The sequence below is a fragment of the Malania oleifera genome, chromosome 10 (genome assembly GCF_029873635.1).
Source record: "Malania oleifera isolate guangnan ecotype guangnan chromosome 10, ASM2987363v1, whole genome shotgun sequence".
In the NCBI taxonomy this organism is placed as follows: Eukaryota; Viridiplantae; Streptophyta; class Magnoliopsida; order Santalales; family Ximeniaceae; genus Malania; species Malania oleifera.
The window spans coordinates 1,587,460-1,614,869 of record NC_080426.1 but is presented as its reverse complement, the minus strand read 5'-3'; the positions used below and the strand labels follow the sequence as shown (position 1 = coordinate 1,614,869).

General features: G+C 34.4%; 2 protein-coding genes and 1 long non-coding RNA gene across 3 annotated transcripts; 2 read left to right on the top strand and 1 right to left on the bottom strand.

Annotated features, from left to right (window-relative positions):
• The first annotated feature begins 527 nt into the window (after window positions 1–527).
• On the top strand, window positions 528–4,132 carry LOC131165540 (uncharacterized). Its single transcript, XR_009139594.1, has 2 exons — window positions 528–615; window positions 3,799–4,132. It is a non-coding gene; the product is annotated as an uncharacterized LOC131165540 (long non-coding RNA).
• Window positions 4,133–9,565: 5,433 nt separating this feature from the next.
• On the bottom strand, window positions 9,566–11,670 carry LOC131165898 (protein NUCLEAR FUSION DEFECTIVE 4-like). Its single transcript, XM_058124050.1, has 2 exons — window positions 10,547–11,670; window positions 9,566–9,983 (listed from the first exon to the last, which is right to left on the bottom strand). The coding sequence occupies exons 1-2, from the start codon at window positions 11,668–11,670 to the stop codon at window positions 9,566–9,568; spliced, it is 1,542 nt and encodes a 513-aa protein (XP_057980033.1).
• Window positions 11,671–17,399: 5,729 nt separating this feature from the next.
• On the top strand, window positions 17,400–18,841 carry LOC131165539 (uncharacterized). Its single transcript, XM_058123439.1, has 4 exons — window positions 17,400–17,637; window positions 17,802–17,930; window positions 18,043–18,216; window positions 18,635–18,841. Exons 1-4 carry the CDS (start codon window positions 17,536–17,538, stop codon window positions 18,731–18,733), a joined length of 504 nt encoding a protein of 167 aa, XP_057979422.1. The 5' UTR covers window positions 17,400–17,535; the 3' UTR covers window positions 18,734–18,841.
• Window positions 18,842–27,410: the final 8,569 nt, after the last annotated feature.

Here is a 27,410-nt window from a genome sequence, read left to right as displayed (position 1 = left end):
TATTAATAATATAATTTTAAAATAATAACAATAAATATGATAAAATATAATACTTAAAGTATAATCAAGTATATAATTATCAAAATTGATTTTGCTGTAAAAAATTATTTATTATATAGCTTAATAAAATAATATTATGTAATAATTATATTTATAATATTATTATTTTATATTAAATTAATCAAATAAATTTTTTATACTAACTAAATTTATTTTCAATTCATATTTTATATATACCAAACATTATATTACAATTTTAATTTCGATTTTGTATCGAAAGAAAATAATTTGACATTTTTTTTAAATGAATTTTGATTCCGATTCTAATTATGATTTCAAATGTGAACTTTCAAACTTTAAAAAAAATGTCCTTTTTTTTTAGTTAAACTTTTGGCCCAAAAACAGGGGGGAATTTTTTTTTATCTAAAAAATTTCACGAAATTTTTTGCTGAAATTTGATGAGGCAGATACCTGCATGATATTTGCATAAACGACGTAGTTTTGGAAATTTAAGTGGTCTCTTTGCAATATGTACGGGACAGCAACAGTCGATTCGAATTAAGGCAAGATACTCCGACTCCGACGGCTGACCAGACCAAACAAAAGCAGGCAAAGGTCTTCATCTCTCCCCTCATGTTCTGTCTTTCACAGTTTTTCTGTTCTTTTCTCAGTTCGCAGTTCTTCTAACACTCATTTTTGTTTTAAGCATTCGTCCTTTGTTTTTATCATTCGTTCCAAAAACCTGTTTAGGTATTAAGTTATTGTATCACCTGCAGTTTTGTTATTCTTTTCTCAATCTCTGTGTATATTCAGCCCTCGGAGTTTGAATTTCAAAGTTGATTGATCCGTGGTTCTGGGTATGTGACTTTTGTTTTCCCGTTTTAGGTGCATATTATTGTATCCGCTTTGCTATATTATGAGATGCATTCTGTGCTCTTGTTATTTTTTATGGTACGGTTTGTGCCGTGGAATTCATGTCCCAAACATTTAGGTTGAGTGCAACGAGAGAAAATTTTGAGTTGGTCATTTTAATTCTTTTTAATCGATGTGTGTTCTGTTGAAGTGGAATTGATGTAGGTCAGGATGGATCCACCTATGTACTATGGTTCAACACTCACAAGCACGTACACCCAATATACTTTAAATTAAGAATTTAATTATCTGAACATAAACACAATAAACCAGAGGACATTTCACATGTTAAATTTAGAGGGTGTATGACTTTGTTATGAAATTATTCCCAATTGATTCTTTCACAAAGGAATCAATTTATATGCAAAAAGGATGTTATTCAAAATTTTAAGATTAAGTTCTATTGTTAGCAAGCAATATTCCCACAATTGATTTTAAACTAGCAAGTATCAATATTGAAGTCAATGGATTCATATGTGGTATTCAAGCATGGAATTTCAGGCTTTCAAGCAAAGGCTTCAATATGAGTAGGGGTTTACAATATATAGCAAGGATTCAAACACAAGTATTGAAATTACCAAGAAAATTGTTTGGATGACTTGACATTGTTCAACACAAGTCTTAGACATGCCAGAAAATTCCTTGGAACAAGCTTTGAAACACTGAGATGAACGCAGCAATGTAATGGAGGGGAAGTGGCCGTGTGGGGGGTATTTTGGTGTGGCTGTGTGGATGCATTGGAGGATACTTAGAACTCGTTTGAAGTTCTTCGTGCACACTTTGAAATATGAATATGTATGCAGCAAATGAGATGATGGATTGGTGGCCTTGGGGTGTAACTTGGTGATGGCCGTGTGGGTGATGGATGGAAGTCGTGAAGGTGGGATAGGGGTTTCTCACCACCTGATCTCCGAGGAGAACGACGTTGTAGAGACCCGAAAAATTTTAAATAATAAGAAAAGTAAGGAGATGAGGAAATTTGGATTGGTGAAGACCAAACCGTTGACGGTTTTGTGAGGGGTGCAGAAAACTGTCGACAGTTTTGTCTGCAGTGCTGATTTTAAAGGGCATCTGCGAGCTTCATTTGTTTTAAAACAAACAAAAATCTCTCTCTCTCTCTCTCTCTCGGAACCCTACAACACCCCTTCCCTTCTCTCTTCAATTTCGGCTCCATTTTTGGCCGGACCCACAATCAGGAACCACCACGAGGATCTAGGGAGGATTCTCCTCAACTTAATCAGAGCGGAATCGTGATTTGGGGTTCCGGGGCACCACTCCAAAACTAGGGTAAGTAAGGTATTTTAGGGTTTAATTATTAATTTGGAGTATATGGGGCTTAGGAAATGCTAAATGAGAATTATTCTGGGGGTTGAGTTGATTAATTTGGGGAAAATGTGATTTTAAGATTTTGAACTCTGTACGCTGTGGGTGTGGATTTAGGGTTTTTATCAGGCTTCTCAGTAAATCAGGTAAGGGGAATAAATTATAACAATTATTTTTGAAAATTATAGGTTGAATAAATATGTGAAAATATGATATGTTCACGGTGGTTATTATATTATGAATATCAGGTGAAAAATTGTGTGGCATGAGGAAATATGAAATGATTGTTTAATATTAGGAATGTGATTGAAATTGAAATATGTGAATTGTATTGAGAAATAAGATTATGATATGATTATATCGAAATATTTTATATAGATATGAAGAAATGGAAACCCAGTAATACTTGCATATGTATAAGTATGATGATATGAGGTTTATATACTTAATTGATGAAATGTGAAACATAGATATATTTTTATTGGGAAATGATGGAATATGTTATACAAACGTATTTTTCAGTGATATGATAAAAATATGAGATACGGATGTGTTTTCATTGAAAGATTGATATATGTGATAGAAAAGATATGTTGGTACAGAAATGTTTTATGCAGGAGTATTGAATTGAGTTTTATATTGATAGGAGATGAAATGTGTACTGAAATGATGAAAATGAAACAGAAAATGATGAGAATATTTCTGATGTGATGAAATGTACCAATATATTGAAATGTGAACACTAAAATGCGAATACTGGAATGTGGAAATGAGAACCCTGATGGACTGTAGTTGAATAGAGAGTACGGTACTGTTGCTAGTGAGGTGTTAGTGCAACCACACGATCTCGTGGAGAGTGTGGCGTGACAGTCGATTAGGCCAGTGAGAAGGGTAGAGATGCCCTTGGAGTCCAGATCAGGCATAGGTAGGCCAATCGTACTATAGACATGCTGTCTCATTGTTTTGATCTAACCGGGTAGGGCAACCGTGGTTAGGTCCAGCCTTCGGGCCGCACAACCCGGTTATGGGGGGAAGCATGAATAATTATCCTCAGGGCAGCCATGAGTTGCAGAAAGGATGCGTATTTGTTACCGTGGACACTCATAAGCTAGATTGTGGAATGAAAATGAGAAATGAAAGAATGTGTATTCAATGGTATAAATAATTAGGGCGAAGTAAAACTCTCCGCCTGAGGGCTTACTGAGTAAGGTGAGTGCCCTGATAAGTATCAATTGTAGCTGCACCCGAATTAATTGGGTAAGGTTACAAATCAAATCAGAGTAGAGGGGCGTTACATGTATGGGTGTGTAAACTCCCTTATCCTCGGGAACTCTTGCTGATAAATATTGGTTGTAAATGTATGAGTATGAGAAATCGTATCAAAACTTATAAAATTATGTTTTATAATTATATGATTATGAGTACATATCTGTATATTTTCTCAAAAGATATAATCATTAAAATGAGTGTATTATGATATAACTAAACTCATGTGCCACACACTGTAAATAATTTATTTCGTCTTACTGAGAGGTGTCTTACCTAAATATTTAAATATTTCAGGAAACTGTGACAGATCAAGAGATAGAGCTTTGAGATAAAGGGGAGCTGGTACCTTGCTAGTCAGGGTAAGAGTTTTGTGTTGGGGATGTGTTTGTGTAATCCCCTAGAGTATATTATGGATTTTTGGGATGTGTATGGATGTATAGAACTCTGGTTATTTGTATTCTGGATGGTTTGTAAATATTGACTTCCGCTGTAGGGTATGTTTGTATGAGATAGTCTGATTACCTAGTACTCTATTTCGGATCGGGTTATGTTGATATGGTATCAGAGTTTGTGATGTGGCAGATGATTGTTTATATATATAAAAAAAAAAATTTGTATGAAAAATCAGGGCGTCACAGACGTAGCCTCTCATTACACAATCACAAGGATGGGACAAAGCTTAATAAGTTTTAACAAAGGAATTTCCTTTCTATATTTCAATATTCAAACTTTTTCTCTCTCTACATAGTTCTTACAATGAAGGGGTATATATAAGCTAGCATGGGGGACACTAACAATTCTCACACAAGCATGGGAGATACAAATAATAAAGACACCAACTTACTAGACACGTTAATTACTCTTACAAGTTACTAACAAAATAAATCTCAAACTTTCTAGACACAATAAATACGAAGTACAACTTACTAACACACACAACTTACTAAGATACAATAAATGTTAACACAACTTACTAAGGCATGCACATGCAAGCAAGCAAGTTGTCTTGCATGGTTATACATTAAATACAAAAAAAAAGTCAAAAGGAGTCCCAATTCCGTGCGGGGCCCAATGGAGCCGTGTGGGGCCCACGCAGGTCTTGAACTCGGACTTGCTTCGACATCTCTACTCGGGCCTTTCTCACACTTGAAAGTTTTCAAAACAAGTCTTCAAATAATCCATTCAAAATCTACAAATAATTATGAACCGATGTGGACATTGGGAGGGCGTCCACGTGTCATCATGTTGGCAAAAGAAATGTGGACATCAGGGGGTTGTCCACGTGTCAGCATATCAGCAAAGGAAATGTGAACATCAGGAGGTCAGCCACGTGTCACAACATCTAAAAATGACATAGGTAGGGCATGCTGATCCCCATCAGGAATTTTGTTGTTGAATATATTGAACATGGTTACATGGGTGAGCATAATTGTTAAAAACAAATTATGTGTTAATTGGTGGTGGATAGTCACTCTTTGATAAATGGTAATATCACAATTGGATGAAGTATGAAATTGGAGGTTCACCTCCCCTAAGAATAAGAAGAAGAAGAAAAAGATGCAAATTGCAGGTTTTGTATATGTGATAGCATCAATGAGCTCCTAGTTGTAGTTTCCATGTTTTATGCTTATTATATATATATATATATATATATATATATATATATATATAATTTTATAAACTCAGATAATAGGCTTTGGGGCAAATTTATTCTTAGATAAGTTGAGCAATTACTTCTGTAGGGTGCTGCTTTTTCATGACGGAGTTGATCCTTTTGTACCCATATTTGTCTTCAGCTAGCATTAGCAAACTGGTACGGAAGTGAATATCCATTTTAACAATTCCTTTTAAAATTTAATGTTCTATTGGTTCGATAATTTTTTATTGGATTGATGGGAAAATAAATTTAATGCATCTTGCCATACTTAGGGAAGAAAATTTTCAATTCTGATTGAAAAGTGAAAACTTCATTTTTATCATATTATTGACTTATGAATAGTTTTCAGTTCTTATTTAAATTAGCTACTATCTGAAGTAAAGAAAATCACGATCAAGATGATTCCTCTCCATCCTTCATATTTTTTATAGAAAATTTGCACAATAAATTTATTGATGAAAAGAGTGTATGTTTGGTAAAATTTTCATACTAGTTTGTTGGTCCAAAGCAAGCCCAAGCTTGGTTGATATTTTAATACACAAGCTTGAATAATTATATTTGGGCTTAGTTTTAACTGGTTCAAGCTTGGCCTTGGTTAAAAAATTAATGGCTAAATATACTATCTTCCCCTCATATTTGCAAAAAAGAGTGGACCTCCCCAAAAATTTCAAAATTTTCATAGACCTCCTCTAACATTTGAATGTTGGGACACATTTACCTCCTCCCAAGGTTTGTATTTTTGCCAAACATTAGGGGAGGTCCGTGTCTTTTTTATTGAACTTGAGGACATGCCCATGGAAGTTTTGAAACCTAAGGGAGGTCCGCATCTTTTTGTCAAACTTCAAAGTTTGAAGTCTTTTGCCCAAAAATTAATGAACAGTCTTGTGGACAATTAAAGTTGGCTTGGACAGTCTTGTGGACAATTAAAGTTGGCTTGGCTTGGCTCATTTGTGGCAATATCTGAAGCTGCTAAAAATTTAATGGAGTACATAACAGCAGATTTCACGAGTCAATAGCTATCACTGAAATTTATGAGCAGACTCAAATCCAAACATTGGTTGATGTGCTCCATGAATGATTGAATGTGCAAGAAGAGGATCAGTTAAGGAAGCAAAAGTGGTTTGTGAATTTATGTTAAATTAATCTCAGATGAAGATTTATTGGTGTGTTTAATCATATGGCTCATGAATTTTCAAGATGGTCAGATTTTGAGTGCATCTTGTGTAGGATTGACAAGAAAAAAAGGCATTTCCTTGATGAGTTGGAGTTTTTATTTTTATTTTTTTTATTTTTATTTTTTATTTTTTATAAAAATTATGGAACTTGCAGAATCATTGAATCATTGTTCTGGATTGAATCGAATTGGGTAAGATGGTGCTTGTATAGATAGTTATAAGGGGTACTGTGTATCATGTTGTAGTTCATATTTCTCTTCTTTGCATACTTGCACAATTGAAATATTAATGATTCTTGTCAGGTGTTCAAAAATATGATACTTGTTTCTTGGAATCCAATTATATTGGGACTGACTTCAAATGGTTTTCTTAGATAAGCATTCAATCATTTTGTCAAAAGAAGTGGAAAAGATTGACATAAAATATGCACACACTCATTAGTGCAAGGCAGTTGGGAAAGTAGGTGATGCTACAATATCAACAATAATCAAACCTTATGTCCCACTAGGTGGGTTAGTGGGCTGGAGCTCCTCTGCTATGTACTGGATGGCACTTGTACTTTGCATGCTTAAAAATTATGCCATGTAATAGATGCCATATCCTTTTTACATGCTATAACTTTGGCATGAAAAGCATTAATGCTGTGCACACAGGAGCCATAGCTGGCTCTATGAATCCTTTTTTGCCATTATGCACAGTCTAGGGTAATATCCTCGAAAAGTTAAGGACTGCTGCCAAATCCTTTCTTAATAATTCAATCTAAGTAACTTTAGGTCTACACGTGCCAAAAGCAAGAGCGGATTTTGTGCGGCTTTGAAACACAAAACTCTTCATTTATACACAATATGTACAATTCTCAATCATGTTCAATCTTGTCACTTCTTCCCTATTCCTGCCCCCATCAACAAGGACATAAAATGCGATCTGCATGTGTTAAGAAAAAATCAATTACCACATGCCTTTAGAAGAACATGGGCATACCCTTGGTAGATAAACTCTATGGATTGTTTTTCTTATCCATATAGATCATTTTAGCCTCACCCCCTTCTATGGCTAACATTAACTAAATACTGTCTCACTTGAGCATAATTTGACTTGCAGTACGAGTGCTCAAACTTTGTTATCCGTGCTTGCCTTGTCTTCTACTCGGGGGATACTCCCAGGTTTTGCAAACGTGTTCATTCCAAGTTAACATTTAGAGTTTCACACTACTCATTTATCTTAACATTCTCATTCTAGCCACATTTTAGATATGTTCTATCACATGACATGCCAAATGCACTTCTCTATTTTACTCAATTGCTTTATTTTCTATGTTTCCTGAAGACCTGTTTCTCCTCCTTGTGTAGGAGTTTCCTAGGAATTTCTTGATGCCAGTGAGGGATAAATAGTTTATAAATGTGTCTTTGGCTTCCAAATGGAGTTAAATGTTCTCATGGGAACTGCAGTTATTGATGTGTTCTCCAACTGTTGGTCCTTGCATCTGTCCCTAACATGAATTTTATTAATTATTGGGTGAATACCCCATGGAAGGCAATTTTTTTGGGTTATCACAGTGTGATGCAGCTGAGAAGCCTTGGAACTTTGTGTTAGTTTGCGACAACATGAGGGGCACAATATAGAGCACAGCATACAATTATTTGACCTACTCACAGTGTTGATGCAGCCAAGAAGCTTTGGAACTGTGTTAGAATGCATCAAATTGAGGTAACACCGGATCTCTTCACGTGTCACAGTGTGTTTAGTGCTGCTGCCACATTGAACTTGTTAGAATGCCACTTTACCTAAGAGCTTAAGCTACTAGGTTGTGGGCCAACAATGTATATCATGCTTTGACACACCCTTTCCCCTCGTGGCGTGCATCCCGATAGCACATGGAGAGATAAACAAAGGATAAAGAACAGCCATTATAGGGAATATAATAATTTTTAAACACCACACAATTAACACGGCAACAAGAAGAGAACTTAGGATTTCCTAGTAACCCACCGTGATACCATGTTAGATTACCACTTTACCTAAAAGCTTAAACTATTAAGTTGTGGGCCAACAATATATATCATACTTTAACAGCACTCTTTGTAGTTTGAGAGGGAAGTTTAGGGATGTTCCTAGGTTGGGTTGTGCTGAAAATTCCATTCACCCCAACCTCGTTGGTTTGGTGAAAATCTAATCCTATGTTGAACTATTAACTATATGGTTTGGGTTGGTCTATTATCAGGTTGGTTGGCTTGCATTGGTGGTTTAGCTTTTTTGAAGAAGATGAACAAGAAAAATTAACACAAATGAATATGTGAGAATAAAAATTTGCAAAAAATAATATGTCACCTTGAAAACACTAGTGTGGAAGTGTCATTGAAGGTAAATATATGCTGGAAAGAGAAACCATAATATCAACCAGCTTATTTATTAGGTCCTCTTATTATTATTATTATTATTATTTTACATTTATGTTATTTAAATTTGGTTTGTATCAGGTTGGGGGGATGTTGCATACTCAACCCATGATCCAAGTACCCAACCCATATATTTGGGTTGTACATAAATTTTACCTGCCAACCAACCACGTGCAGTTTGAAATCATTTTTTTGGGTTGGTTTGAGTGTTTGAACATCCCTAAGGAAGTTCATGGGGTGGTTTAGAAGCCTAGATATGATTTGATAGCTGTTAGCAATGCAATTGCCGATGCATATTGTAAATATGAGGGTGCCATGAAGATGTGCAGGTTTTTAAGAGGATGGATGGAAGAGGGAGATATAGTGTGTCTTGGATAATCATGGTGACTGCTTTCTGTCAATTGTCTGAATGGGAAGATGCACTGTCCATCATAGATGAGTGGAGATTAAAGCCATGGATTAAGTTCTGGAGTTGAGATATGTGTTGCAACTTGCAAGTGGAGAGAGAGATTATTGGGGAAGGAGCTTGTGAAAGCTCATAAAAGGCATTTTTATTCATGCTGCTAATATTATGGAGAATTAATGGGCTTGCTTTCAACAAACAAACAAATAATGACAGTCATGACATGTCACTGCTTATATTTCTGTGTCCGAAGATGGAGAACAATGCTTAATATTGTCCCAACAGAGACTATTGGGAAAGGAGCTTGTGAAAGCCCACAAAAGACATATTTTTATTCATGCTGCCAACATTATGGAGAATTACTGGGCTTGCGTTCCTTGAATGCTCAGTTTATTCAACAAACAAAACAAATATATGACAGTCAATGACATCACTGAATATATAACTTCTGTGTTCGTAGACGGAGGACAATGCTTAATATTGTCCCGACAGAGCTAATGGATCCCCAGATGATGAAGGTGTTGCGATGGCACTTGAAGCCCTTGCATCTCCCATACTTTCCGCCTCCACCTCGATCGTAATTGAGAGCAGCCAAGTACCCAAATAGCAGGGAGCCAATGGGGATATTTGTGAGAACAATATTGTGGTTTACACGTGAATTGTTGAGCCCAAACAGCTCTGAAGTTGTGGTTGCAGCTATGGCAGTCATGGCACCTGAACAGGTTCCTAGGGTGACAGTGCAAACGTATAAACATATGTTGCTCTCGCTGATGAGCAAGAAGAATGATGCAGACATGGGAATCATCATGACCATTATTGTTGCTGGTCTGGGTACCATCGTTCTTTCCCTGAAACAAGTAATTCCTAAACAATAGTTTATTCCTGAATTATATGAAAGTAAAACTTGTAATTTTTTTTTATTTCTATTTTCATGTCAAACTCATAAAGAGGATTAATTTATTTTTCATACCAGTCTCATGAAGAGTATTGATATCATTAGATGTGGATGACAAATCTATTGTGAAAATTCATTCCATATTATTGTGGAGAAAGTCTCTTCCAGAGCTTGCTGAGCCTGGGGAGTTTTGTCATCGTCTTCTTTGTATACCTCAGCCAATGCTTAGTGGTATTTTTTGCTGTGTACGAGTTATAAGCAATTTAGGCCCATCTGTTCATTATCCGTCACCTTCACTTTACCAGTTTGTGTTATTGTCTGATTTCAACTACTCGATGTGCCCCGCCCTTATTTAGTGATTACGAAGATCTTTAGGTAAATTCAAAGAGAGTTTGATTGCATGCATTCCATGCACTCTCTGGTAATGATTATAATGTGTGTGTGTGTGTGTGTGTGATAAGTTTGGATAATTTGAGATTGTCACTTGGCTTGTTAGGCAGAGGAAAATGTTCAGACCTCGTGTACCAACCAACCACAATGCAGAGAATTCTTCCAAAGAAGACAAATGCAGAGGATATTGATACAAGAAATGGTGCTCCGTGGCTGCCCCAGGAATCAGATATACGCCCTATGTTGTTCAGGTAAACTGTTCCAAGCGTTGGCCCACATGCATTTACCAAAAAATACAACCAAAAATTCACACTCATCACTAGCTCTTTCAACTTGTGCTCATTTCCCATCTTAATATTTACCACCTCTTCTTCCATGCTTTCCCCAGCTATGTCAATGCTTACTCCCACTTTCCCATCTCTGATATCCTGAGAATTCTCGGGCATCACCCTAGAGTTCCATTTCTTTGATGCAAACTGATGTAAAATCTTACCCAGTGGCACAGCAAGGGGTAACGTTATCATTGACAGTAAAAGCACCACCCGTAACTGTGGGGACATGTTATTGAAGGGTGGTATTGTGCTTTCAATAATATAGTAGACTCCAGTCACAATAGCGATTACAAACACAATTGGGAAGGTACTTATTTCTCCATGTTCAATGAGCTTAGGACAGCTGATTAACAGAACCACAGCTAACCCTACTATGGCTGGGGCAATGCAGCTCAAGAGGAGGTAGGAACTGGGATTTTGAGAACCTTTCCTCCCGTGGAATCCTTCAACCAAAGAAGTGTATATCTTTCCACTCAATCCAGAGTAGCTTGATGTTAGTGCATTAACCGTCACATGTTCTTTTGTTTTCTGTGTTGCTACTAATTGACAGTAAGTGTTGATCCAGGAACTGCTATTCCCTGCAAGAACATTTAGCAGGAAGAGCTGCCAGAAACTCAGTGAATGGATTTTTTTGACAGTGCACAAGTACTGCAACCCATACCCAACTGATTCGATGATCAAACCGATGAATAGGATCATCCATGTAGGAAGATACTCTGCTGCGATTCCTGAGAACCAGCCTAGGACCTTTCCGATGTCCAGAGCAACAATAAGATAGTTGAGTTGCACCTGGGAGATGCAGAAATGCTGGGCCAGAGCGGAGTCGGCAGAGCGGGTGCCACTTACAGTTTGCAGCAAAATGATACCTGCCAAGCTTAGCCATGAAAATGGAAACTCAGTACCTGATGGGTTGCTCATTTTTCTTGTTGGGTATATGCTAACTAGTGGAAATTGAGATTGTAGAGGTTGGTTTTTGTGGTAGGTTGTGGGAGGGACAGTTGTACAGCCACGAGGGCCTCTCAAGTAGTACATGAGATTAACAAGGTTCATTTATAGAAAATATAGATTGTAGAGGAGGTTCGATCTTATGGTAGGTTGTGAAATGGACAGTAAATGCAGGTAGGCCTCGCAAATACTACATAAATGATGAGATTTTAGAAAATTGAGATTGTAGAAATTCAATTGGTTTCTGTGGCTATCAGTTGATGGCTGTCTTCAATGTATCTGAGTATCTGAGAATGGCAAAGGGGAACATTAGGCATATGTAATGGGAGTTGGGGCAATGTTTGGTCTGGGAATGGTCAGTGGACACTCTGTTAGCGTTTTGGGCATTGTTTAGAATTGGGCCTGGATCACACCCAAAATCAGGCCGGTTTGGTTTGGAAGGATCTGTTTGTGGCAAATGTTGATGGATCAAATTCTGGCCCATTGTTAATAAGAATTTTTTACTTGGACAAAGAGCTTGGAATAAAATAAATAATCTAGTGTTCAGTATTCATTTAAAGATTAATTGATGTAGATTCAGTAGCTGGCTGCATTCACATTTGTAAATTTTAAAAATGAATTGAGTCAAATTGTCAGATCATTCTTGGTGTATTATATATTCCACTTTGCTTAAAAAAGAAGGTTGATTAACCTTCTGAAAATTATTTTGTATAAATTTTTATGTTGGTTTATGTAGCATTACTCAGACAAAGGCTCAATCGGGTGAATTGACGCAGCTTTTTACTGCTTGAATCGGGTGAGTTTAATTCAACAGTTGAGCGAGCTTGCGTTTTGTATTTAAATGGATGCACACTATCGTAGTTGTAGAGAGGAGCTGAGAGACATGTGCCCACTGACAGCGGGGAGCAAATAGGTCATAGAAATGTGTAGGGTATAATTTGGTACCTTCTGCCGATACCCTGGATGGATTTTGTTGCTATGGTTCCAATTTTTTCCTTACATGCATAATACATGTGAAGGAAGAGGGACAAAGAGGATATGTAGTGTGTCATGTGATAATATATATATAATATGTTTCATTATTTTATTTTGTTTATATTTTTTTTTCCAAATTTTTGGGAATCATTTTCTCCATTAATTATGTGATAACCATAGTTTACAAACAAGACCCGTGACTAGATGAGTTAGCTGGCTAGTTAAAATGTCTTATTAATATATATATATATATATATATATATATATATATATATTTGTGTCATTATATATGTTGTGATCAAATGTTTTGTGTGTCACAATCAGTTGGGTATAAGCAGGTCTCTGGATCCAATTTAAGTGCAAAAATTTGAGACGTCTCATGATCATGCTCATATATGTTGGTGGTAAATGCCCCGATATATTGGAAAACATGGCTGCCAATTGCATTGCTTTCAACATCACAAGTATACTACTATTTATTATTATACTTTCGGAAATTTTTAGAGAGAGAGAGAGAGATTAATTAATTCAAGCTGAGGGGATTATATTTGTCTTTGTCTATATATATATATATATATATATATATATATATATATATATATATACACACACACGCGCGCATACATACATAAGTATTTATGTGTGGCAAGTAGAGGTCCAGCTGAAGATCAAGTTCAATTGGAACACTATCAAGGATTTACGTGCGGAAAATCTGCACCATCCACACACATCTGGGAGAAATTATGGGATTTTAATTTGAATTGTTGAAAACAAAATTACTTTTTTAGAAGGTCAAAGGACAGTACTAATCTGAATTTTTGAAAAAATTAAAAAGAATATAAATGCATTATATATATATATATATATATATATATGATTGGATGACTGCTTTTAATTAATTTCTTTGATGATGAAAGCTGGTTGCATGTTTTGTGCGTAAGAATGTGTGTGTTTTATTTTTTTAAATAAAACTCGTAGGATGAGTTTTATGTAATCTCAACAAAAATATGATACAATTATTGACACAAGACTTTATAATAGTTGCACAAATGAGTTATATTAGTGTATATGTATATGTAATTAATTCATGTGTCCAATTAGACATGACAAACTAATTTTTAGAAATTTCAAACATTGTCATCATGCATATATGTAATATGTGTTTATTTATTTTTATTATTTTTATTCTAATTTGAAAGACAGAAAGTGTGTAATATTAGTTTATTAAAAACATATAAGTAATTTTATTGAGAAAAGTTACTGTGTGACAAACAGGTAAAGTATGACTTTACAAACTTTGTATGAATACTATCTTTTTTGTTCAGACGTTTTCATAAATATGTGACCATTAAGATTTAAGTTTTATAAAAATTTGTGACCATTAAAGTGTAGCAATACATATCCTTTGTTATTTACAATAATTATATTGTCCCCTTTGTGACAATAGGGTACCTTGAAGTTACTCTCCCTCTCTCTCTCTCTCCAACAAAGGAACTTATCACTTTGTATAAATAATATTAGAAATAATAACATTGTTAATTTTGGCGGAAGAGGACATTTTCATGTGAATGTGAATATACTTTTGGCCCAAGCTCACGTGAGCAGTGGTCTTGATTTGGCAGCGCACAAGCTACTCCTACTCACATGATTCCTATACGCTTCTCCATGCTCCATCCAAAAAGATAAGCAAAGTAGAGGAAATGAAATGGGAAGAGAGAGAGAGAGAGAGAGAGAGAGAGAGAGAGAGAAGATGGGAGGAGGGCAGGTAAGTATGTAATGTGTGTTGTTTTGTTCTAATGATGAGTGGGCACACATGTGAATTTGTGGGCACGTGATTTGTCCGTGTGCAATACAGACAATGCAGGGCTATGCGTATGATAATTTCATCACGTCTCGCGATACATGTACACACACACACACACACACACATATATATATATATATATATATATATATATATATATATAACTTGGATTGGGCTGTGCTAAATATTTTCTTGCTCTTTAATTATTTTTGTTTAAGGGCTGGGGATTTATTTTTAATATTTTGATATAGAGAAAGCATAATCAACAAAAAACTAATTTTTAAAATTTTAGTATTTTTATTCTTTCTAAATCCTTGATAGAAATAAAATCTTGAGACTCCATTTAAAACTTGGGAAACACTCCAAGCAAAATTAATAGAATTTACTTTTTTACACTTATTTATTAAAAAAATGTGCAATCAATTAAATAACAAAATTTTATTTGATAATCCTCCATTAAAATAAGTTTTGTTAATTTATTTTTCGTTTCTTCAAGGGTCTGTTTGGATCAAGGATTTTATGTGGGAAAAGAAGAGGAAAGGAAAATAAGAAAGAAAATTCATTTTCTCTTATATTTTTCTTCTTCATTAAATACTATAAAAAAATGAAAGATTGTTTTAATATGATTAAATTTTTTTTAAAAAAAATATTACTAATGTGTAAAATCAAATTTTTGTTTATAGAATTGATATATATATTTTTTATTTTCTTTTTCATTTTTCTTAATAATCAAACATGAAAATAATGATTCTTTTATATTTTTCTTTCCTTCTCCTAATACTTGCTGAGTTTCAAAAATAACAAGCATGTACTTTTTGTTATATATATTTTCATTCTAGTGCAAGTGGAGAGTATGCCATGATAAAATCATGTTTGGTTAGTGAGCCTCAAATAATTTAAAGTTTTGACTAATGGTTTGCAAACTGATTAGATACAAATTTGTACAAATACTATGAACATAATAAACATAAAATAAATTGTCTAATCATGAATACATATGAATTCAAGACACGCTCAAAGTGATTTATTTGAAAAAAAGATGTTCAGTGATTGATAACTGAGAAACTTGCTGCTTTGAAATCATCCTCTCTCGCACCTACCTGCATTGAATATTAGTCACTAGTATTTAATTAAATGTAAATGGTGAAGTATGGATGTGGGCATCCTCAATTTCTCGTAAATTAATTAATTAATTAATGAGTAGCCGTCATATAAAATAATAAACCATTTCTTTAAAATAGAAATTACCAACCAAACAGAGCTTAAAGTGAATATGCAATCCTCAATTTCTCGCAGGATGATATATGTGGCGTGATTGGTGAGCAGACAGAAAAGGAGAGAAGAGAAAAGGTGGGTGACGGCCGCGGAGTGGAGGTCGCGTGCAGTACTCCAAACCTCCCGTGAGGAGTGTTTGGATGCATTCCAAACCCATTCTGGTTTTTTTGACGCTTCCCTTCGCTTCTTTCGATATGCATGCAGACGCTCTCTCTCTCTCTCTCTCTAACACACACACACACACACACACACACACACACACACACACACACACACACACACACACAATTATATAATAAGGCCCATCACGAGCTCATGATTCAGCACCCCCCATCTTCAGCTTCCTCCACGGAATCCCCACCTCTCTCATTCTCCTTTCAGCCTTTTACCACAATACCCTTATGCCTCCGCTCCAATTTAAAAAGAAAGAGAAAAAGAGATCACTAATGCTTGCTTTGTTTTTGTTTTTATAATATGGGATTCAATCTCCGCACTATTTGGATGCTATGGTGGGACACCAAATCCGAGGGGATGAAAATCACCCATCCATTGATGCAATATTGATAATTTACTAGAATAAATTCTTAAGAAAGAATCGAACTCATGATATTGAGATCACAAAAATCATATGTTTTAAGTTTACAAAACTATATACATGTGATTAGTAGTAATTATTATAAGAAAACGAGCATTATGATTTTTTGATGGACCCAATATATGGACGACGGATTGATGATTTATTAAATATTGGTGGTTAGTTAACACACTTTAGTAGTTAGGATGTTTTTAAATTAAGTTGGGAGGTTGAAAGTTTTTTTTTTTAAAATAAAATAATATTAATAGATTTTGGAGAGATGTAAAGAAAATAATCTAAGGGTTGTTTGAGAAAAGATTTACTTAATCAAATATAATTAAAGACTATATTGATCAATGATATATGCTCAAGAATCCTTTTGATAGTGGGTAGTTAAGAAAAAATAGATTGGCAATAAAGTTTAATATTGACCACTGCAGTTTCAGTAAGAGCATTTATTTATAATTTTTTATTTAAGAAAAAAGCATAATTCCTTTTGATGCTCGTTATGTCAATTCAGAGAGAAAATTGGCGTTAATTAATTAACTAATCAAGGTGTTTGTTAGAAATTTTTTAGGATGGCTTTGATAATTAGCTATAATTTCTTTTTGATACGGGTTAAATTTTGTCAAAAATTTTGGAGGAAATTAATAAATGAGAGATGGAAGCAAAAAAATAAAACAGACCCTCCTTTATAATTGTTCTTGGCAATAACATTGTAAATAAATAAACTCGCTAATATGCAGATACCATTAAATTCAAGAATCATAATTAGATGTCGTATTTCTTTTGGTTTTTTTTTTCAAATAATTGTACTTCAAATAATCATTATTGTGCACTTTAATTATTTATTTTTTTAAAAAAATATAAAAAGCTAAGTATTTATATTTTATTAGTTACCAAGGAGAAAAAACTCCTAAGCTGCTAAGCATATCATTTTCTAAAGAAAAAGAAAGAAGAAAAAGAAACCCAATTAAGGGAGTAATGAAACGAGTGATGAAAAGGGTAGTTTAGTCATTTTAAGAGACGAAGAGATATTATATATTCTTGCAGTGAACAAACTGAAGCGGGCATATGGGGGACGCTGGTAGCTAGCTGGTCGTCATCAACCCAACCCCGACCTCTCCTATTTTTAAGCAGCCTCAGATCGATCGATCAGTCAGATCAATCTTCCACAAACAGAGAGAGAGAGAGGGAGAGAGAGAAGAGAATGGTTTCAAGGGAGCAGAAGAGAGCGGCGGCGGCGGCAGCAGCAGCAGCAGCACTGCATGAGAAGCTGCAGCTTCTTCGATCCATAACCCACTCTCCTGCTGTATATATCCTTCGATTCAATTCAATTCCCAGTTTCTCTTTCTTAAAATTCTGACTCTACCTTTAATTACTTAAATACATTTTTAGTTAATTCTTAACCCTCAGTTTGTTTATTTATTGCTTCTTTACTTTGATATACTGTGGTAATATTAATTAATTTGGCAGCTAAACGAAACATCCATCATTATGGACGCATCAAAGTACATAGAAGAATTGAAACAAAAAGTGGAAAGACTGAACCAAGACGTGGCATCTCCGCAAAATTCACATCACCCAACTCCTCCATTCCCGGTGGTATATCATTTAGTTTATTTTATTTATTTTGATTCTCTTCCTTTCCTATATATTGTAACATGCACATTTAAGTAATTGGTGTTAATTAAATCAATCGGTATCTATATGGCAGGTTACTGTTGATCAAACCCTAGAAAATGGGTTTCTTATAAATGTTTTTTCACAAACGAGTTGTTCCGGATTTCTCGTCTCCATATTGGAAGTCTTCGAAGAGCTCGGTCTCAACGTGCTGGATGCTAGGATTTCTTGTGCAGATAATTTTCAATTTGAAGCAGTTATGCAAGAAGTAAGTTAATATAATACAAAGCAGAATGCACAGAGTTCGTATGAACACAACTCCACGCACACACCCCAAAAAATAAAAAGCATACATGGCAGTCTCAAATAATTTTCTCATGGGAAAATTAATCCAATGCAATATTTGCACGATCATTCAACCATTTATTCTTAATTTCTTTCTTGTATAAACATGGAGTACTTGAACTAGTAAACTACCACTCTCAACTGATTTGTATATGCTAGCTTATTTTTGTTTGTTCCTTTCAAAAGGAATCGAGTTTTGATTATTTTCATCATAAAAGAGGTAGATGATTATAGCAAAAATTATGTAAATAGAAAAGGGGTATTGATTACGTTATCACGAATTTCAATTCTTTGTACATTGCTGACCATCATAAGCAAATTTCTCATAATTGATGTTGCAGAATGAAGGACAAAGTGAAAGCACCAATGCTCAAGAAGTGAAACAAGCATTGTTGCAAGCTATCAACACTATTTGGATGGAGACACTTGAACGAGACTAATCAAACTATATTAGTTACTATCTTTTTTTAAACGTCTTGTTTTCATTTACTGGCTTGGTTGAAAAAGTTGCTAATGAGAAAAATAAAAATTGTGAATTTAAGACTTAATGTGACAATTCTCTAATAGAAATGAATTTAGAAACATAAATAAATTAAAGGGAGAGAAGCTTTGTGCTCCTATCAAATATTAATTGTGCGATAAAAAAAAAATTTGATCCCAACTACATAGGATTTGAACTTGGTGCATGTGCAAAAGTTAGGATGAAAGATTTTTAGAAATTAATTTGGTGTAGGTAGTGTTTTGTGTGTGTGCATTTCCAAAATAGGAATTGTATGTTTGCAGCACCACTAGGAGTTACATTGTAACGATCCCAACCCGCCACGTGGGCCTGGGGTGCTACTTTAGTGACGTCTGTGTACCTGATACCAAACTCATTAAATATAAAATGCAGCGGAAATAAAATACAAAATCTTCGAAATAAATTACCAGAGTTTTATACTACCTTTATATGCAAAAGGTTCCAAAATCTTTAATACAAATTAACGTACTATACTTATACAAAAACCAATTCAAATTACACTCACCACATACAAAAAATTATACTACCGTCTCAGCCCCTCTAGCCTGCTAAGAACGTTTTCCGGAATTTCCTAAAAAGATAGTTTGTAAAGTAGGGGTGAGACAAACCTTAATAAGTGAAAAACTAAGTTAATGTCAGTGTGTGACCAACATGCATTTAGTGTACAGAAAAGAATCAGTTCACTAAGTAGATAAACACATTTATGAAATCATTCTTATTTTACACACACACACACACACACGCACAATTAATTGAGGATAGAGAAGAATACCCGCCCATACAAGTGTCTTTCCTATGCTCTAATAATATTATTGCTATTAGGGCACTCACCTTTTTCGGCAAGCCCTCGAAGTTATCTTATTAATTATCCATATTTACATAAATTAACAGATATACATATAAGACACTCTCTGTGACAAACACGCCATTTACTTCCTCTATGGCACGAGTTGTGCGGCCCGAAGGCTGGACTAAGCCTCGGTGATTAGTCCAAACAAAGTCAAAAAAATAATATCCTCTGCAAACACATATGCAGACGTCCATAGTAAAGCTGCGAGTCCGATGCTCTTACTTCAACTTCACGCAGGCAGTTGGCTGGACTCCCTACACTTTTATCCAGAACAGTGTGGGTGTACATGGTCTAACTAGTAACGGTACTGTGCTCAATATACACCGGTCCCCAGGGTTCTTAAAGCATATCATGCAATTTAGATAATAGAAATCACTATTTAAAATATCAATTTACATATATTTCCTGTTATTCCAAAAACCTGGCCCCCGACCACAAATACAATCCAGCTCACAGCCGTTTAAATAAAACCTTGGCCCTTGGCCATTAGATAATAATTTTGGCCCTTAGCCAATCAAACAATACCTAGCCACTGGCCTTTATTTCAAAATTTTGCATTTATCACAAGTAATTCCAGTATTTTTCATGACAATTTCAGTATTTCGCAAACAGTTCCAGTATTTCGCAATCAATCCCAAATCCTATTAAACAATAAATCTTACCAAATAATCATCGGCCACACGATTTTAACATTTAAACATAACCATATAAACAACCAAAATTTCCACTGTTCGTTTCTATTCAAAATACCATACCATATATCCTAAGATTGTAAAATCCATTTTGAACGGTTGGTTTTAGAAATAACCTTCAAATTCTTAAATAAATAAATAAAATAAAATAAATAAATATATTAATATAATCGGTTCAAATTTAATAAAATTCCTGACTTAACTTAATCCCCTTACCTAATTCCAGAAAAGTCCGATAACACCCCGGCTTACCCCCCAGGCGTTAAAAAACACTCCCGAAATCCTAAAATTCAAACTTTACCATTTATTTATCACAATTCTCAGAGTAATTTTCCCTAAAATCCCCCTAGGTTAATGTCAGTGTGTGACCAACATGCATTTAGTGTACACAAAATAATCAGTTCACTAAGTAGATTGTAATAACCCGAAAAAAAAATTAATTAAAATTAAAAGTAATTATTGATTAGTTAATCAATTAAATATTATTAAATTAATGTATTAAATGAAAAAATAAATAAATAGAAAAAAAGAGAATTATATTTAATTAAAATTATTTATTAGTAATTAATTAGTTAAACATGATTAACTTGAATTAATTAATGTAAGTAAAATGGTGATTATATATATATATATATATATATATATATATATATATATATATATATAAGGATATGATATTTAAGTTTAAATAAGTAAATAAAAAAGAAGAAGAAGCTAGAAGCTTCCTTCAGATTTCAAATTGAAATCTGTTTCAGAGTTGCAGAGAGCTACGCCTCCCCCCCTCCTTGGAATTCTTTGTCGTCTCCGTGAATGTCTCTATCTCTCTTCCCTTATTTCTCGACAAGTTTATAGTGGATCAGAAAACGGAAGGTGCCGTTGGATTCGTAACTTCGCCACCGACATTTCTACTGGAGCGGATTTGTCGTAGGAACGACTTAGATATTGCTCTTGGGGAAAGGTAATTTTTCCCTAATTTCTCAATTTCTAGTTAAATCTGTTGTTGAATCGACGATCAGGCACCACCACGGGGTCCTAATCATCGTTGTTGTCATTTTGACGTAGGTAATTTTTCAATTGGAGTTTTCTAGACCCTACTCCAAAGCGAGAGTGGGATTTGGGAAATTTGACAATTTGGCTAAATTTAAGGATATATTTATATATTTAGGAATTATGACCCTAGGAAATATTTAAATAATATTTTATTCAAGAATAATTTATTGGAGTTAGGAATTTTTGATTCAGGGTCCGGGTGAGGGCCGCAGGTATTTTTCGGAGTACCTGTTGGCGTAGTTCAAGAAATCAGGTAAGGGGAAAAATATATATTAAATCAGAATTTTTATGAATTTAATGAAAAAATAAATTGTGTTATATGTACGTGTATATGTTTCGGTATGGGTAAAATGCCAACTGTTTAAATTATATTTCTTTCGAATTTAGGGTTGTTTATTAGATATGTATATGCTAAAATGAACTGATGAAAGTGGAAAAATATTTTCAGGATAATTAAGTAAGAAATGAAAGGTATTTTCAATATATAAATACTAAATGTTGGTTGGCTTGTTTTACAGGTAGTGTATGAATTTTATTACTAAATTGTGTGGCATGAGAATCTGTGTAAATATATGTTAAATGCATGAGATGCAGGCTAAGTAAGTAAAACAATGAGAATAAAATATGATATGGATAATGTTGCCTGCATATGTTAAATGCAACCATGTAAATGTAAGACAGCTGAAAGACAGCCATGTTAGCAGATCTAGCACACTTCTGTGTAGACTAACTGATGACAGCTAAAAGGAGCTGTGTTAGCAGATCTAGCACGTTTCTACGTAGACTAACTGATGATGGCTAAAGACCAGCTGTAGTACGAAGTAATGAAATGAAATGTTATGCAATGAAATGACGATGAAATGGCAATGAAATGAAATGACAAAGGTAAATGATGTAAATGGGAAAGAGCCACTTAAAGTGAAACAAAATGCAAAGTTAAGTTATGAACATGAATGAATGTGTATGAATGTATAATTACAGAAAAAATGGTGTATTATGATATTAGAAGTATTTATGTATGTAGAACATGTTACGTTTGGGCAGGGCACACTCTTCGCCTGAGGGCTTGTTGAGTAAGGCGAGTGCACTAGTAGTTACAGATGTGGCAGTAGCCGCATAACGTACTAGGGCAGAGGGAACCTACTTGTATGGGCGGGTAGAATTCCTTATCCTTAGGGTCTTTGCCGGTAAACTATTATTAAATGCGTGAGTACGAGATCAATTTAACACTTGAGGGCTTACTGAGTAAGGTGAGTGTCTTGGTATGTTTTAATTGTGACCTTAGGATTACCTAAGTATCAAAGCAGTAGGGTGCTACTTGTATGGGCGGGTAATCACCCCTATCATTGGGTAATCTCGTGGGTTAAACATTTGCATATGTTTGTTTAGGATCAGAAAATGACTTTCAGTCTTATGTTAATAATTTGCAAATATTATAAAATGATATGTATAATCTCATGATGGCCACACGCTGAGTTTAATATATTATTTCTTCCCTTACTGAAATGTGTCTCACCCGAAGATGAATTCATTTTTTTCAAGATTTCTCAGGATCGAGCTTTGAGAGCTCGAGATTTTATAACATTTTTGGAAGATATAAGAAAAAAGGTATATTTTTATGTTAATTCTGATATTTATATTTTATGTTTTATATCTTTATGTTTTAACTCAGTTATGAAAGGATAGTTGTGAAACATACTGGTACTAGTGGATAATGTTTTGGAGACATGTATATATTTGAATACTGGTGAATGATTAATTTATTATGGTTGATAGTTAGAATTAATAAACTCTCGTATTATGTTATATGGAGACTATAGTTATGTTTTCCGCTGCATATATTATGGATTATGGATTATCAAGGATTTTATCAGGTATAACGCACCGAACCTGGGTTTAAGGGTTCGGGGCGTTACAGAAGGTATCAGAGTAATGTCCAGCCGGATGTGTGATTAGATTCACATCGCCTGGATAAGGAAATATTTGAGTATTAGGTTAGGAATGATTTATACCAAAGTATAGGATTGAGTTGTGATAAGGATAGGAATGGGTAGATTAAGATACCGTTAGGAATTCTAAGTTGTGTTTCGTAAGTTTGGGGGCAGAAATCCTTTGATGGTCTTCTGTGTTTTTCTGAAGAAGTTGCTAGTTTCAGAAAATCATGGTAACTCCATCGATGGTGATGTTTCCAAGTAGAGAAATTCGAACTTGGGATTTGAACTCGAGGGTGAGGTTAGTTGATTTTAGAGGTTATGGTATCGAGGAAAATCAGCAGATACCACTTGGTAGAGGTGGACGAGCACATGGTTATACGATGGTCCTGGATGAGACAGATAAAGCCAAGAGGGCAGGTATGAATGTATGTTGAAGATGATGATGATTTTATTTAATTATGGATGATGCAAAAATTTATTTGGGAGACATATTTATTGAATGGTATGAGGTATAGTAAATCATAGAATTATGGAGATGAAAGATTAGGTAACGAATTTCAAGGACGAAATATCTTAAAGGAGGGAAGAATGTAATAACCCGAAAAAAAAATTAATTAAAATTAAAAGTAATTATTAATTAGTTAATCAGTTAAATATTATTAAATTAATGTATTAAATAAACAAATAAATAAAATAGAAAAAAGAGAATTATATTTAATTAAAATTATTTATTAGTAATTAATTAGTTAAACATGATTAACTTGAATTAATTAATGTAAGTAAAATGGTGATTATACATATATATATATACATATATGACTGTATAAGGATAAGATATATATATATATAAGGATATGATATTTAAGTTTAAGTAAGTAAATAAAAAAAAAAAAAAGGAAGCTAGAAGCTTCCTTCATATTTCAAATTGAAATCTGTTTTAGAGTTGCAGAGAGCTGCGCCCCCCCCCCCCCCTTGGAATTCTTCATCATCTCCGTGAATGCCTCTATCTCTCTTCCCTTATTTCTCGACAAGTTTATAGCAGATCGGAAAACGGAAGGTGCCGTTGGATTCGTAACTCCACCACCGACATTTCTACTGGAGCGGATTTGTCGTGGGAACGGCTTAGGTATTGCTCCTGGGGAAAGGTAATTTTTTCCTAATTTTTCAATTTCTAGTTAAATCTACTGTTGAATCGATGATCAGGCACCACCACGGGGTCCTAATCGTCGTTGTCGTCATTTTGACATAGGTAGTTTTTCAATTGGGGTTTTCTAGATCTTACTCCAAAGTGAGAGTGAGATTTGGAAAATTTGGTAATTTCACTAAATTTAAGGGTATATTGATTTATTTAGGAATTATGGCCCTAGGAAATATTTAAATAATATTTTATTCAAGAATAATTTATTGGAGTTAGGAATTTTTGATTTAGGGTCCGGGTGAGGGCCGCAGGTATTTTTCGAAGTCCCTATTGGCGTAGTTCAAGAAACCAGGTAAGGGGAAAAATATATATTAAATCAAAATTTTTATGAATTTAATGAAAAAATAAATTGTGTTATGTGTACGTGTATATGTTTTGGTATGGGTAAAATGTAAACTGTTTAAATTATATTTCTTTCGAATTTAGGGTTGTTTATTAGATATGTATATGCTAAAATGAACTGATGAAAGTGGAAAAATATTTTCAGGATAATTAAGTAAGAAATGAAAGGTATTTTCAATATATAAACACTAAATGTTGGTTGGCTTATTTTACAGGTAGTGTATGAATTTTATTGCTAAATTGTGTGGCATGAGAATCTGTGCAAATATATGTTAAATGTATGAGATGCAGGCTAAGTAAGTAAAACAATGAGAATAAAATATGATATGGACAATGTTACCTGCGTATGTTAAATGTAATCATATAAATGTAAGACAGCTGAAAGACAGCCATGTTAGCAGATCTAACACACTTCTGTGTAGACTAACTGATGACAGTTAAAAAGAGTTGTGTTAGCAGATCTAGCACGTTTCTACGTAGACTAACTGATGATGGCTAAAGACTAGCTGTAGTACGAAGTAATGAAATGAAATGTTATACAATGAAATGACGATGAAATGACAATGAAATGAAATGACAAAGGTAAATGATGTAAATGGGAAAGAGCCACTTAAAGTGAAACAAAATGCAAAGTTAAGTTATGAACATGAATGAATGTGTATGAATGTATAATGACAGAAAGAATGGTGTATTATGATATTAGAAGTATTTATGTATGTAAAACATGTTACGTTTGGGCAGGGCACACTCTTCGCCTGAGGGCTTGCTGAGTAAGGTGAGTGCACTAGTAGCTACAGATGTGGCAGTAGCCGCATAACGTACTAGGGCAGAGGGAACCTACTTGTATGGGCTGGTAGAATTCCCTATCCTTAGGGCCTTTACCGGTAAACTATTATTAAATGTGTGAGTACGAGATCAATTTAACACTTGAGGGCTTACTGAGTAAGGTGAGTGCCTTGGTATGTTTTAATTGTGACCTTAGGATTACCTAAGTATCAGAGCAGAGGGGTGCTGCTTGTATGAGCGGGTAATCACCCCTATCCTTGGGTAATCTCGTGGGTTAAACATTTGCATGTGTTTGTTTAGGATCAGAAAATGACTTCCAGTATTATGTTAATGATTTGCAAATATTATAAAATGATATGTATAATCTCATGATGGCCACACGCTGAGTTTAATATATTATTTCTTCCCTTACTGAAATGTATCTCACCCGAATATGAATTCATTTTTTTCAGGATTTCTCAGGATCGAGCTTTGAGAGCTCGAGATTTTATAACATTTTTGGAAGATATAAGAAAAAGGGTATATTTTTATGTTAATTCTGATATGTATATTTTATGTTTTATATCTTTATGTTTTAACTTAGTTATGAAAGGATAGTTGTGAAACATACTGGTACTAGTGGATAATGTTTTGGAGACATGTATATATTTGAATACTGGTGGATGATTAATTTATTATGGTTGGTAGTTAGAATTAGTAAACTCTGGTATTATGTTATATGGAGACTATGGTTATGTTTTCCGCTGCATATATTATGGATTATGGATTATCAAGGATTTTATCAGGTATAACGCACCAAACCTGGGTTTAAGGGTTCGAGACGTTACATAGATAAACATATTTATGAAATCATTCTTATTTTACACACACACACAATTAGCCGAGGATAGAGAAGATTACCCGCCCATAGAAGTATCTTCCCTATGCTCTAATAATATTACTGCTATTATGGCACTCACCTTTTTCGGTAAGCCTTTGAAGTTATCTTATTAATTATCCATATTCACATAAATTAACAGATATGCATATAAGACACTCTCTGTGACAAACACGCCATTTACTTCCCCTATGGCACGAGTTGTGCGTTTCGAAGGCTGGACTAAGCCTAGTTGATTAGTCCAAACAAAGTTAAAAAAATAACATCCTCTGCAAACACATATGCAGACATCTATAGTAAAGCTGCAGGTCCGATGCTCTTACTTCAACTTCACGCAGGCAGTCAGCTGGACTCCCTACACTTCTATCCAGAACAGTGTGGGTGCACATGGTCTAACTAGTAACGGTACCGTGCTCACAATACACTGGTCCCCAAGGTTCTTAAAGCATATCATGCAATTTAGATAATAGAAATCACCATTTAAAATATCAATTTACATATATTTCCTTTTATTCCAAAAACCTGGCCCTCGACCACAAATACAATCCGGCTCACAGCCGTTTAAATAAAACCCTGACCCTTGGCCGTCAAATAATAATTTTGGCCCTTGGCCAATCAAACAATACCTAGCCACTGGCCTTTATTTCAAAATTCTGCATTTATCACAAGTAATTCAAGTATTTTTTACAACAATTTCAGTATTTCACAAACAGTTCTAGTATTTCGCAATCAATCTCAAATCCTATTAAACAATAAATCCTACCAAATAATCATCGGCCACACGATTTTAACATTTAAACATAACCATATAAACAACCAAAATTTCCACTGTTCGTTTCTATTCAAAATACCATACCATATATCCTAA

Excerpts from the sequence above, each read along its gene's own strand:
- LOC131165898 (XM_058124050.1), bottom strand. The coding sequence starts at position 11,670 with ATGAGCAACCCATCAGGTACTGAGTTTCCATTTTCATGGCTAAGCTTG. Across the intron at positions 9,984-10,546 it reads GTGGTTGGTTGGTACACGAG|GGAAAGAACGATGGTACCCA; the intron begins GTCTGAACATTT and ends TACTTGTTTCAG.
- LOC131165539 (XM_058123439.1), top strand. The coding sequence starts at position 17,536 with ATGGTTTCAAGGGAGCAGAAGAGAGCGGCGGCGGCGGCAGCAGCAGCA. Across the intron at positions 17,931-18,042 it reads CAACTCCTCCATTCCCGGTG|GTTACTGTTGATCAAACCCT; the intron begins GTATATCATTTA and ends TCTATATGGCAG. Across the intron at positions 18,217-18,634 it reads TTGAAGCAGTTATGCAAGAA|AATGAAGGACAAAGTGAAAG; the intron begins GTAAGTTAATAT and ends TTGATGTTGCAG.